The 13064-nt window shown below is 41.7% G+C and overlaps 2 protein-coding genes across 5 annotated transcripts in view; one reads left to right on the top strand and one right to left on the bottom strand.

Annotated features, from left to right (window-relative positions):
• Positions 1-30: 30 nt before the first annotated feature.
• On the top strand, positions 31-12996 carry LYRM1 (LYR motif containing 1). 4 transcript variants are annotated; one of them, XR_007890946.1, is made up of 6 exons: positions 32-153; positions 6783-6941; positions 7874-7966; positions 9519-9789; positions 11751-11844; positions 12682-12996. XR_007890946.1 is itself a non-coding variant. In XM_051632699.1 (4 exons), exons 2-4 carry the CDS (start codon positions 6783-6785, stop codon positions 9633-9635), a joined length of 369 nt encoding a protein of 122 aa, XP_051488659.1. In that variant the 5' UTR covers positions 32-153; the 3' UTR covers positions 9636-9857. The 4 variants fall into 4 exon arrangements, 1 of the variants encoding a protein (XP_051488659.1); XR_007890947.1 differs by lacking the exon at positions 11751-11844 and having other exon boundaries at positions 31-153; positions 9519-9693; positions 12682-12715; XR_007890945.1 differs by lacking the exon at positions 11751-11844.
• The window catches only part of DNAH3 (dynein axonemal heavy chain 3), a 55323-nt gene continuing 54732 nt past the window's right edge, over positions 12474-13064 (bottom strand). The window contains exon 61 of the mRNA XM_051632700.1: positions 12474-12886. Coding sequence (XP_051488660.1) covers positions 12533-12886 — 354 coding nt within the window. The 3' untranslated portion in view covers positions 12474-12532. The remainder of the gene's footprint in view (positions 12887-13064) is intronic.

Here is a 13064-nt window from a genome sequence, read left to right as displayed (position 1 = left end):
ACGCACGCAGCGTGCCCGACGCCGCACGCAGGGTGAGGGCAAGGGAAGGCAACGGGCCGCCCTCGCCCGCCGAAGCGGGGGAGATCGGGGTTTAGCGGGGTGGACCTGCCGCAGCGAGGCGGGGAGCGGGTCTCGGCGCCCTTCTTCTTGAAGGTAAAGCGAGGGTGTACAGGGCGGAGTAGCCGACGTGCGGGAAAGCCGGGCGGGAGAGGGAAGGCGGGAGGTCTGGCGGATTGGACAACCCCCTCCGCTGCGCGCTGGTTCCGCCCGCCCGCGGGGGCAGCGACGCCCCGGCCGCCAGGGGGCAGAAGGGCACCCGCGCCTGCAGCGCCCCCTGGCGGCCGGGCGGCAGGAGGCAGGGCGGCGCAGCCCCGGCCCGCCCCCAGCCCCGCCGTGCCCCGGCAAGGGCAGCGCTGGCCCTGCTGCCCGGCCCGACCCCAGCCCCGCCGTGCCCCGGCAAGGGCAGCGCTGGCCCTGCTGCCCGGCCCGCCCCGGGCTGCAGGCACGGCTGGGGATGGCCCCGCTCTTGTGTGCGATCAGCCTCGAGCCCCTCACCCGCGCCTGCAGCTCGTGTCCTGGCGCGCCCTCCCATCCCTGCCCCACCTGCTGAGGGTCCTGTCCCCACATCAACCAGAAGGCTCTGGGACAGCCAGAGAGGCAGTTTCCCCTGGCGCTGCGTCCCTCAGCCCCCGTGCTGCCTGGGAGGCCCCAGAACCCATCCCTGTGCCATCCAGGAGCACCTGGTGCAGATCCTGTGTGCAGCTTGGTTCCAAAGCCCTCACGTTGGAATGGGATCCACACACCTGATTTCCAAAAGACAATTACTATTTTTTCATAAATGCCCTGCTACAGTTACCAAAAGTGACTAAAAATCATATCTATCAATGTCCTGAGGCCAAAGCGTTTGGAAAGAGAAGCTGCGGGTTCATGAAAGGTTTTTTACTACATTACCCACAGAATGAAGGAAGAAAGGGGGCAGGGAGGATTGTTTCTTTGCTAGCATTAATATTTATACCTGTTCTCAAGTTTGGGAGTAGTTCCAAGCTGGGAAATAGTTCCGTTGATGCATTCAGTTGCATTTGGCTTAAAGCCAAGGCATGAATAAGGTGTGTAAATCCACACTGGATTTTGTGTTCATGTTGTTATATTTCTTTATGCCTTTATAAGTAAGGCCTTCCAAGGATAGCCGAGATTTGATTTTATCTCCTAAATTTGTTCTACTGCATTTAAACCTCTTTCTCTGCTTGTAACTAATAGAGAAATAAACACAAAGGAAGGGAAAATGGTTCTAAAATGGATGAAAGCAGGAGCAATGGGATTGCAAAAGACTAGTGAAAAGTTCCTATTGCTTTAGAGGTTACCTGGACACTGTGTGCTTTTCAGGAGAAAGCTGAGAAATATTAAAGCCATTTTTTTGTTTGCCCTCCCCCTCTCCACAGTCCAAGTCAGCATTTCTGTTCTTCCTGAGGCTACTATGGCCCAGGAGGCACTCCCAGAGCAAGAGTCTGTATGTCCTGCTAAAACCAGATAATGCCGTGGCTACCTTAGACTAAGAAAATGGAAACTCTGTGATCAAAAGGGACTAGTTAAGGGTTTCCACTTTCATTTATTCAAATTAAGAGAATGTTGAAGAATCCTGATTTTCTGCACTTTCACTTATTTGAAATTACATAGGTAACCAGTAATAAAACCCAAGTCCTTGCTTTTACCATTTAAATATATTTTCTTTGCATGCAGCTTCTTTTTTTTCTGATCAAAAAAGCACTCCATATGTAAGAGAAAGATTAAAAGAGATCTGAGTTCTGCCAGAAATCCCAGGCACAGATAGTGACAGTTCTCATCCCAGCTGATGAGCAGTGAAAGTACAAAGACTTAAGAGAAGCTGGTTCAGAGGTTTTGATCAGTGTTTCAGATCAGGTTTTCAGATCCCTTCAGTTTGCAGCAGGAAACCAGTGGTGTGACAGATTCTAAAACCATGTGGAAGTCACCTTGCTTTCAGATACCATTATTGAGTAATTTGACTCAAGATCTTGGTTCTTTTTTACCAAATCTGCACAGAAATATGACTGCAGCTTGTGGAGGTGTAGTAATTCTAGCTGTGATGGAAGTTTTGCTATGATTTCGTTTTGGCTGAATCTTAAAAGAAAATAATTAAAATGTACAAATGTTCGACCAAGAATGAAAATCAAATGAAGTTTTCACTTTGCTAGGTACATCCTGCAGCCACACGTGGTTGGTGTTTGCAGGGTAATAGCTGTCACAGGCCACTCAGTCATTGATTTGAGTAAAAGGAGACAAAATGACTGGATTCTGACATTTAGTATCACTGGAAGGTATGTGACCTGCCCCGCTATCAGAGGAATCTGTGACCCCTTCGCTTCTCCCTGTGCCACAGGAACTCAATGTTTCAGTTGTCCCTCAAGGAAACAATTGGCCAAATTCATTGCTGCCTGAAGAAGTGCAGACTCATTTTGGCAGACGTGCACAAAAGATGAATATGGATTAGTGACCTCTGGTTGCTGTGGAGAGCTGTGAAAGGAATGATTGATTATCTGTTGCAAGAGCAGCAGAGATGGCAGGTCAGGCTGTAGCCAAGTGGTATCATTTAGCCCTTGGGAAAAAAAAGAACAAAAAAAAAAGCCAGAGAGGTGCAGGTTTTTTGCATCTCTTTAAATAAGCATTAGCCAAAGAGTGCATCTGAAAATACAAGACACAGATTGTCATACAGGCTGAAGCTGTTCCACACTATCATGTTGATATGCTATGCTTTTGATTTATGTTACTTATTTCCACAACAGAAGTGTGATCATAGCTTGATGCAGAAGGCAATCAGCCCAGCAGTTTGTCATTGTGTCTTGAGGACCCCTTGCCAGTAGCAAACCAGCTGTCAAAAGAGAAGTTGTGTCACTCCTAAATAAAACATTTTACAACTGAGAAGTTCAAAGCCACTTTTTCAAATAATTTCACGCAGGGTTCTGTTCCCCACCATCTCCTCCCTGAGCAAATATGGTTTCAGCATCAGCACTAACTGTCTTACTAATGCATGCCCTAGTTAGCTGGGATGTAAAAGGAGAGATTTATTGTTTAAAAATATCCTTTTTTCCCCACTTTCACTCTTTGTTTCATAAAATCTTCTATGTACTTGCTACTGGCAGATTTTGTGTTTAAAGTGAGTAGCTAATACTTGATTTGAAAATAAAGGATGAAACAAAACAGCCTTAAAACTTCAGCAGAGGAGCTGTGCAGATAGAAGCAGAGTGCTGGACATGTTCTCAGCCAAGCATCCCTCCATGGGATGTAATTTACCTGCTCATCAGTCTCCATGCGGATTGCCCTTTGTCCTAACTTTGCTCTGACAGTGCACTACCAGGGACACTTTGCAGTGCATCTGACAGACTCCTTATTTTTATATAAACTTCTGATTTAAATTCTAAACAAGCCTGCAAATAGCAAATGATGACTGGTGTTTTACTGATTATTCAGTTTATTGACCTTTTGGGTCAACTATCTAAAAATCCAAAGGAATGAGTGTTTGTTTCCTGTACAAAAAAAAAAAACTTACTACATTTTATAGTCAAAAGGATTATTTGTTTTAATTAACAACAAAAAAAGCTAGTGTCTTCAGCAGGCAGTAACTCATTAACTGCTCAAGCCTCCTTTGCAAGTTTGGATACAATGGGATATTTCATGTGGTTGATCTGCGTGGTGATAACAGGGGTTTGCATTAGATCAACAGAAAGATACAGCCCTGCATTGTCAGAGCTCTGCCACAGCTTCCAGCAAATGCTCATTGGGAAGGCAATGCTTGGCTGCCTTCCAAAGGCTTAATTCTGACAATCAGCACCAGCCTGCAACCTACCACTTTTCCCATTGATACCTCTGTGCGTACAGACCTACCTTTGACCTCTCCCAGCTTGTTTTGTTGCAGTAAACACCTGACATTTGCTCAGCTAACACAATAGCCCTGTACTTTTGGACAAAAAACGCCTGTGGTTAACCTCTGTGGGCTGCTTTCTGCAGTGAAATGAAGGGTGGTAGAAGTTAAACAACGGGTGTGACTACCACAGGATGAGTGTTAGTGGGAAAGTGGTGTAACATCCACTTAGCATTCCAGAGATGTGAAATATAATTATGATTTAAATGCCAAAGATGTAAGTTGCAAGATGAGTAACTAAAAGGACACGAAAGCCTCCCTTATCTTCTCTGTCCCACTCAGAATCGTTTCACACACCCACAAAACTAATTCAGCTAGTGTCACTTGACAAAATTACACCTGATACATGACTTGTACCATCACTTACATTTCTGTCAGTGTGGGCTCTGTACCAACAACAAAATTCCAATCTCATTTACAACATTTTAAATTGGAAGTAATTTTGCTCTTGGTGAAATTATTCCTGATTTACACTCCCACTCAGATCAGAATCTGACTCAGGCTTTGACTTTTTTCCTATTTGCTCTCATCCTTTTCTGTGATGGGGGGGGGGTCCTGTGTCTGTGAAGACTCCTCACACCTTCATTTCTGTATCTTTGCAGAAATGGTTTATGAGCAGGTCTGTAATGTTAGAACTGCTGACTAAATGAGCCTCAGGAGCAGCTGGTTGCTGAGTATATATGAAAAGCTGCTTAATGTCTTTTACATCATCTAGCATAGGTGGGGAGGATGGAAATCGTGCACAAGTGCAGCCTTTACCTAGATGAGGGGCTACACAGTTCTGTATCAATTCCAAAACAGATAAATTGAAGAAAAAATAAACTCTTAAGTGGGGGAGCAGAAGCAACTAGTGTGTGAGGGGGAAATAATTAGTTCTAAACTTTTAAGCAAAATCTTTATAAATAGATTTATGGTTAAAATCCAAAAGTGACAGGTGTTATTACAGCTCGCAGGGAAGGATGTGCACTGTCCCTGGTTGTGGCCTTGGAAATTGTCCAGTGCCTAGATCAGAATTTAAACCTGTATTTTAAACACTTTTTTTTTTTTGCCCAACTTTATTCCTCTTATTTTCTTTATGAATTAGAACTGAAGCTGGAAGTTTTTAAAGCAGTACTACCTTCCATTAGCAGGGAACATCAGCTCCACCAGAGGCAAAACCTTCAAATAAAAGCAGAGGGGTGAGGCCAGGAGGGGCTTTAGGTGAGGACATGATTTGAGACTCAGATTGTGGCAGGTCAGCCCTTGTAATTGAACTGTTTATTTTCTGTACAAAGTATGTACTTGACAGAGAGAAGCAATGATTTTTCAGAGACAGGTACATGTGTAGCTTGGTGTATGACTCATTCTATTGCCTGAAATGGGGCAGCAGAATGGATAAAGGGAAGCATTTATTCTAAAGTGTTTATCAGGCTGGGACTACTTAGCTATTTTATTGTGGATATTTTTTTCCTAGAAATACCACATACATTTACTAGAAATACTTGCTGCTGGGTGGGAATAATCACTTTAATATCTGGGAAGAAAAGAGACTATTCATTAAACATTTTTAAAAAACTAATAGAAAAATAAAAATGTTCTTTCTTAAGAATCAGAGCAAAACAGTTTTATGTCTGTACTTCTTAAGATCACAAGACAAAAAAGGCTAGGACTTAAGGGTTTGGGAATTTTTAGCAAAAACCCTTTCTTCAGCTTCATATATGAAATCGACTTTGTTGAGGGAAAAGGTGCGAATGTCTGAAGCCAGGGAGGGAGAGAGTGCTCCCTCCGGAGGGCAGCCCAGGCTCCCTGAATTGCCCTGCTCCAGCCTGTCCTCCAGAGGAGCTATTCCCAGTGCACAGGTCTGACTTCAGGGTCGATTCAGGCACAGGAACTAGAGCTCCAGGTTGGCAAATGGAGCCTCAGACAATCAGATAATCCCTGTCCCTGACACTGGCTCCTCACTGCACTTGGCAGTTGCTGGGCTGCCTGTTCCTTTTGGACAGTAAGGTACCATCAGCATTTGAGGCATCCCTAAAGCAGAAGTCCTGGATTCTACAAATCTAATCCATGTCAGAAGGCTTGTAATTCCAGCAGTGAGTTTGTCTGAGGGATAGCTGTGGTCTGAAATGAAATAGTGTCACCATTTACCTCATAAAATGTACACAGAATAAGAACAGGATTTAATTCTTGATTTCTGACAAAGATTCTAATCACACCTGGAGGCTAAGTCAGTGGGCTCAGCAGGTACAGAGCTCTCTGAAAATCAAGACATTCAGGACTTCCCTAAACCACTGTTAGTCTGCCTGTCCTGCAGTCCTCAGATAAAATAGCTTTCTTCACCTGTTCATCACATCCAACTCCAGCTGAATCATCACTACATACTGTAGTGGTATCACAAATAAGCTTCTCAGCCTCTGAAACCTACACAGGTTTTCAGCAAGACTGCAGAGGTTTTATCATGTGTTTTATTCACAGATTTCAAGATGCTTTGCAACGACAGGCTCAGCATTGGTACAACACTTGCCCAATGCCTGTTGCAAAACAGCAGTGAAACCCAACCTGGGCATTCTTGTACCAGGCTTGTGATTCAGCAAAGCACTAAAGCAAGAGCTTCACGCAAGAGCTCAAGCTGTGTGAAGTGAGACAGATTTAAGTATCAGTTTAGATATTTGGCTGGACTGAATCTTCAGCTTTCACAGCTAATTATTGTTCACATCTATTTCAGTTCTTTCCATACAGCTCAGCATATCTTTAGATGGTGGCAATATTTTTTAACTAATTCAGCTGTGTGGCAAACTGTACAGCTTGCTGACCTTTTGGCAATTCAAATGCTCATACATATGTTTGGGGTTTTGTGCTGTTTCTTTAGATGACACCAGTTACTCGACAAGAAGTTCTTGGTCTTTACCGCAAGATATTCCGAATAGCCAAGAAATGGCAGTCGGTGTCAGGCCAGATAGAAGAGACCATGAAAGAGAGAGAGTACATTGAAAGTGAAGCCAGAACCTTGTTCCGAAAAAACAAAAACGTGAGTGCCCTTACAGTATTGAATTTCCGAATGATTCTCCTCTCATTCTTTGCACAGTCTCAGCAACTGGATGCTAAGATACAAACATAAGAGTTGATTTTGCAAAATTTCATTTGCCTGAAATGCTGGTGCATTCAGGTTATATTTTTAATTTCACCCTTGAATTAGTAATAAGAAAACTCAAATAATAAAAATTACATTCCAACGATACTGCCTATGTAATTGAAGCAGCTTTTGATCATTTAGAGCTCAGTAGATTCTTAGTCTTTTTTTTCTTTTCAAAGCAATAACCATTGGCACTTCTTTTAAAAGAAGAACCTTTTTTTTTTTCCTTAAGGAAAAATTTCATAACCCCTTTTGAAAGGAGCTGTACAGACTCCATGGTAATCAAAGGTCCTTCTTGTAATTCAAGATCACAATTCTTATTTATATCCCATTTTGGTCTGGGACTAAATCCAGGTAATGGAAAACCAAAAAATTAATTTAAGTCACAATTTACAGCACATTTATGACTTCAAAAGGAGTTTCTGGACAGGAAAACAGAATGTGGAGTAAGGAGTCTCTTCGCTTTCTCCTCTAGCTACCTTGCAGACTAATGAATGCTTGAGCATATTTTTTTCATTGATATATTTGCAGTTTACATATGTAGTGGCTTCTTAAAGAAAAAATACCATATTTGGGTAGCAAACTCCTTCTGTAGCCTCAATCATTACAACCTCTGGCCTTAACATCAGTGCTATCAAGCCCAGAAGTGTTGAGTCATGGCAAATACTAACCTTACTTTATATGGATGTGAAAAATACTATCATTGTATCCTTGGGATTGCAAAAAAAACCCCAAACCTAAAGAAAATCATGTGGCTGTGCATCATTTACACTTGAGCTTCCAATGGCTAAATTCTGTACTTGTATCAAACATTTGTATGATCTTAGGTGACGGATCCAAAATTGATTAAGCAGTGTATAGAAGAATGTGAGGCAAGAATAGAAATTGGACTTCACTATAACATCCCCTACCCCAGACCTGTGAGTATAAATCTAGTCATAAAGTCTTCAACTACTCCCACTTAGCTCCCACTGGCCAATAAAACCGTAAGTTCACATTACTGTCACCACACTGCATTTTTAGATAAGCCAGTGTTTAAATGCTATGCTAAACTGGAGCAAATAAGTCAAATGTATAATGAAATGTTCTCCATCTCTCTTATTTCCCTGTAAAATGTCTAATTTCTCCTCCGTACGAGGAGTCAAAGCCTAAATGGAGTTGCATGAGCTGAGCTCACAAGGCTTGTGAATATTTAGGCAGTCTTGAGTGACCAATTAATCATACTATGTAGAAAAAGATAGTAATGGGATCAAATCTGTGGATCTTTCTACATAATAAAAGAAAGAATAATATATATAGGAGAGAACAGAAGCACTTAATTATATCTGTCAGAGATACAAAAATTTTCATAGCCTGCATTGCTGGTAACTGTTCTCCCAGTCATAACTCAGGTCTTACAAAACACTGCTGCTTCTTTTCCCCTGTTCCTAGAGAAAAACATGTCCAAGATTACTGAAATGCTGGAATTTGCAGCAGTGTCTTCTATTGCACCATTCAGTATAGTTTTCTCACTGCCCAGTTGCTTCTGTCTGTAGCACTTTATGCTGCCTCCCATAGAGACTTCTGCTCCTGTTGGTTACATTTTCACAGATACAGTTTCCGTATCAAGGCAGTCTTGGTCAAAATTAAATTGCATCTTCATCAGATGCCCAGCATATGGTCACTGTTAGCATCTGTATCACACACAGCTTCTTTTTCTCCAGTATACAGAACAACAATGTTCATCTGGCAAACAGTGCTCCTAGAAATGGGCTTAAAATTATTGAGGCAGTGGTTTCAAAACCCCAAAGGATCATCTGCAGAGCAGCTCTCTAACACATTATTTTTAGATTCTAGAAATCTCTATTGCTGCTTCATTCAGTGCTTTTACTACTATTTGCACCTAAACAGCCATCTTACAGCATGGCAGCCTCAGCAACAGGAACATCTGATTGCTAACACCTATATTTTTCAGTCACTTAGGGAGGATATAGCTGCATGACTCCCACTAACAGTCTTAAGAAATATAAAGATTTTGTCAATCAATGGAGGGGCCTGTCAGCTATTTCTCCTTCTGTTTGTGGAGTCAATGACATTGATTGTGCATTTTAATATGGTATATATGATCATGACAATAAGAAGGCAGGGTTTTTTAGGGTTTCCTGGGTCTTACTCTTACGGAACATTGTCAGCAGTCCTATTTCAACAAGTATTTTATCATTACAGTATATCAAGCTACAAAACAAGGTTACTAAATCCTAAAATACATAGGATTTTAATAGACACAACGTTTAAGGTCTGAAAGTTACACTCCTCAGAGGGTGCTCCTCCTAGAAATCCAATAACCTCGTTTGCAGCAATACAGTTGCCCTCTCCAAAGTGTGAAGAAATTATCTATGACTCAGTGAAACCTGGTCTGTCTATTTGTATATATGTCTTCCTTATTTTGTAGCATCTCAATTTGCACCTAACTGGTGGGATTTTCTTTTCCAGATCCATCTGCCTCCTATGGGTCTTGCCCATAAACAAGGACGTACGTTGCGACATCAGGAAAAGTTAAGGAAGATTTCTAAGCCAATATACCTGAAATCCCATGATGAAGTTTCATAACCCACCATTTAAGCTGTGATGTATAATCACATGACTTAAGCTGTGGACTGTCACCCAGGTGATTTGTGTGCACAACTGTGAATTAACCTGTTTGGGTCACTTGCTCACATATTTCCTGAGGCCAAAAAGCTAACTGATACATGGCAGATGATGGGTAAGTTTGGTCCACTATTAATTACATTTGAAGCACTGACTCATCAATAAAAGGACACTTTTCAAGGACTGAGGTGTGATTCAAAGATTACTTTGACATCAGAACAAATTCCAGCAGGTTTTCAAACTCTGTTAATCTATAGCAGGGTTCTCTGGTTCGAGGATTATTGATGCTCAATTGTGATTCAAGGCAGAACCTCCTGTAAGGGTCAGCAAAAATCAAGACAGTCCAGGAGAATCAAGGAGACACGGTGCCTCCAGAGTTTCTGAATGCAAGTGGGAATACAATGACTATCATGGAGCTGCATTCCTCTCTTGTCCCTGCTCCTCCTGTTGTCCCCAGAGAAACTTAGTTTCATAGTATCCTTATGGTGAAGAATTGATTCTAACCAGACAGTAGCAAAGAGACAGCAGAAATGTCACCACTCCTCATTTTCCTTTTTACAAACTGCAGAGGAGTTCCCTAGAGCCACCTTTTTTCCCATTTCCTTTGGAAAGGCTGTGGGGGTGAAATGCAAAGTTTGAAATTCCGTTATGCAACTCAAGATGAAACAGTCCAGTGTTGGCTTCCTCAGGTTCTCATGTATGGACTGACTGAAAACTCTCCCTTCAGGGTGTCATTATGGGAGCCCTCTTAAGATGCTTTGGGTGTCTTCACTGTGCTTTTTAAATGGCTAGCTTTTCAACAAATCAGCACACTGGCTTTCTCAATAAATATTTTAGTGTTAGGTTTTAACTCTTATTTTATGGACAGAACCTCAAGTTTATTAAACAATCAGAAAGTATTTACAACCATCTCTTCAGTCTCTTAAGTTCAAGAGATATTTCTGTTTTGCTGGTGCCTCACAAATGGAAGTGAAATGAAATTAATTTCCCCCTCACTGGCCACCAATTGTTTTGGTTCCTTTTGAGTCCTCTGGCTTTTCTGGGCTGTTTACAAAATGTCTTCATGAAAGTTAGTGGAGCTTTCTGTCCTTCAGGCTACAAGTACCAATGAGACCAAGTTGTGGACAGGAGCCAGACTGTTCTGGGAGACTACATAAGCACAGCTCATAGCTGCTTTAAGGAACAAGTGACCTATTCCTGCCAGAGCCTAATGGTAGCAAAAAAGCAAATTTGAAAAAATGTAGTGTATGTTATTTCCTATTAAAGGGTATAAAACCAATGAGATCTCATTTTCTGAGCTCTCCAACTCATACCTCCAAGCCCTAGTCACCATGGCAAAGAAATATTCATGTCTACCTTAAAAAGAAGTTAAAACTGCTCATGTGCAGAACAGAACAACAGATTCTGCCCCAATAATGTGCTTGTAAGAGTGAAAAAAATACAAGCAGATGAGAAAGTACAAGGAAACAATGAAATGAGTGAGTCAGCATGACAGGTACTGGCTAGCCCAATTTCTCACTACTCTTCATGGCTCCAGTCCACAAAAGTTTCTATTCCCATATAATTATTTCCTGAGAATGCCTCCTGTGGGAAGTAACATGTAAAATGTCATTGTTCTGCCTGTCAGTGGGAGCTTTGCAAATTTACTGCTGCCAGGAAGACACAAAACTTTTAGCCTAGGAAAAGTGGGATGGAATGAAGACAATAAAAAATAAGAAGATTGTAGACACTGCTTAATCCTTCACTGAGTTACAGCTGCATCTCTGACTTTGTGAGGCCTCAAGCAAGTCATTAAAATGCTGCAATTTGGGCAATGAAAAAAAATACAAGATCCCAAATTATTGGATGTTCATGCAGTGAGGTTTTTTTACAGTGCTTGCCTTGATTTTTGTGCTTGTCTTGTACTGTGTACACAACACGTCTCATGATCCATCTTTAGAACTTTCTTGGCATGCTGTGGGGATTGGTTAATAACCGTGCAGCTCTTTGAAGACGTTCAGGCTATTCTATTTTTAATTAATGTTTGCAAGCTACTTCGAGCTCTGACGACAGGGCCTAACATGTACAAAATTTCAGGTGTTTATTAGTCCAACATGCAAGAGGGCAAGAGAAGGAAGTACAATGGGAGAAAGGAAACAGGCCCAATTTATCACGCACCTGGGATATGCAGGTAAATAATACTGAAATTTTTAAAAGTTTAAAAAGTATGAGACAAGCACATTGCTCTGAGAAATGTCAGGCTCCCAATGCATGTGCTGTCTATAAGTTTTACACTGAAATTCTGAGGCATATCTTCAAGGAGATGCCAGTTCATGTCATTTTAAAATACAGCTCTAGCAGTTCATTCTAGCTGAGAATTGGTTTTACATGTTGACAACAAACTAATCTCATGTCCTCCCTCCTTGCCTTACATGCTCCTGGGACACAGAAGTGGTAGGCAAATCCACAGAGTCCTATTTGCAGGACTTGTGATTCCCTTCAGAATCAGCAGCAAAACTCTTTGGGCCCAATTTAACTTAAAAAACCCAACCAACCACCGACCAACCCTATGACAGCAGCTAGGTGGTAGTCCTAGGACTTCAAAAGATTTGTCATGATGTGGGTGAAACAGTTTGAAGGGAGTTCTGTTCATTCTGGGCAAGACAAAGCCCAGACCTTTGAAATAAGTGTCTGCTTGTGGTGTTCCATTTTCCCTCACTCTTGCTCAGTGGCTGATAATGTCTAAAAACCAAAGGAAATTGGGACCTGGCTTGAAGCAAAATCCCAGTAAAATAAAATTAAAAAAAAAAAATGCAGCCATCGGGGAACAAAGTATATATTTTAATAACAAAATGTGGATGTTTTGGCTTGCATGTTCTTCAGTCATCTAACTGGCATAGTGCTGCCACCCCTCGATTTATCCAGTGTTTCTGGGGCTTGTCTGAAGGGAGTTCAATTGAGAGAACATAGTTGGTTGAGTGGCCAGTGGTAGATAAGACACCTCTTCTTTCACTTGTCTTGTACACAGGGCACGAATAGATGTTTGCATGAAGAAATTTGGAACTTTCTCCAGGTTTCAGCCAAATTATGGGCAAAGAATCATAAAGGATTTTTGGAAGTGATTCTGTGATTACCAGGGATTCTCTACCCCATCGTGCACCCTCCAAAAAAAGGCCTCTCACATAAGCTCCGTCTTCTGCCATTTTCTCCATCGTCTGCTCCTGTTTCATCACCTAGAATGATTAAACCATGGCTTGATTTAATTCTTATCTGGAGTATATTAAATCCTGTAAGTGATAGTCTGAAAGTACTCCTTTAAATAAAATTGGTTTTCATTTGAAAACTCTGTTCCTTGCTGCCCCAGAATATGTTTCAAGCTGTTCAAAAACACCAAAATTCCTTTGCATTTTC

Source organism: Apus apus, chromosome 14 (genome assembly GCF_020740795.1).
Source record: "Apus apus isolate bApuApu2 chromosome 14, bApuApu2.pri.cur, whole genome shotgun sequence".
NCBI lineage: Eukaryota > Metazoa > Chordata > Aves > Apodiformes > Apodidae > Apus > Apus apus.
The sequence above is the reverse complement of the archived record's forward strand: the minus strand, read 5'-3'. Positions and strand labels throughout refer to the sequence as shown.

What these genes read in the sequence shown, in the direction of transcription:
- LYRM1 (XM_051632699.1), top strand. Translation starts at nt 6,783, where the DNA reads ATGACACCAGTTACTCGACAAGAAGTTCTTGGTCTTTACCGCAAGATA. An exon ending in TGTTCCGAAAAAACAAAAAC is followed by an intron (nt 6,942 to 7,873) that starts GTGAGTGCCCTT and finishes GTATGATCTTAG; the next exon opens with GTGACGGATCCAAAATTGAT. An exon ending in ACATCCCCTACCCCAGACCT is followed by an intron (nt 7,967 to 9,518) that starts GTGAGTATAAAT and finishes TTTCTTTTCCAG; the next exon opens with ATCCATCTGCCTCCTATGGG.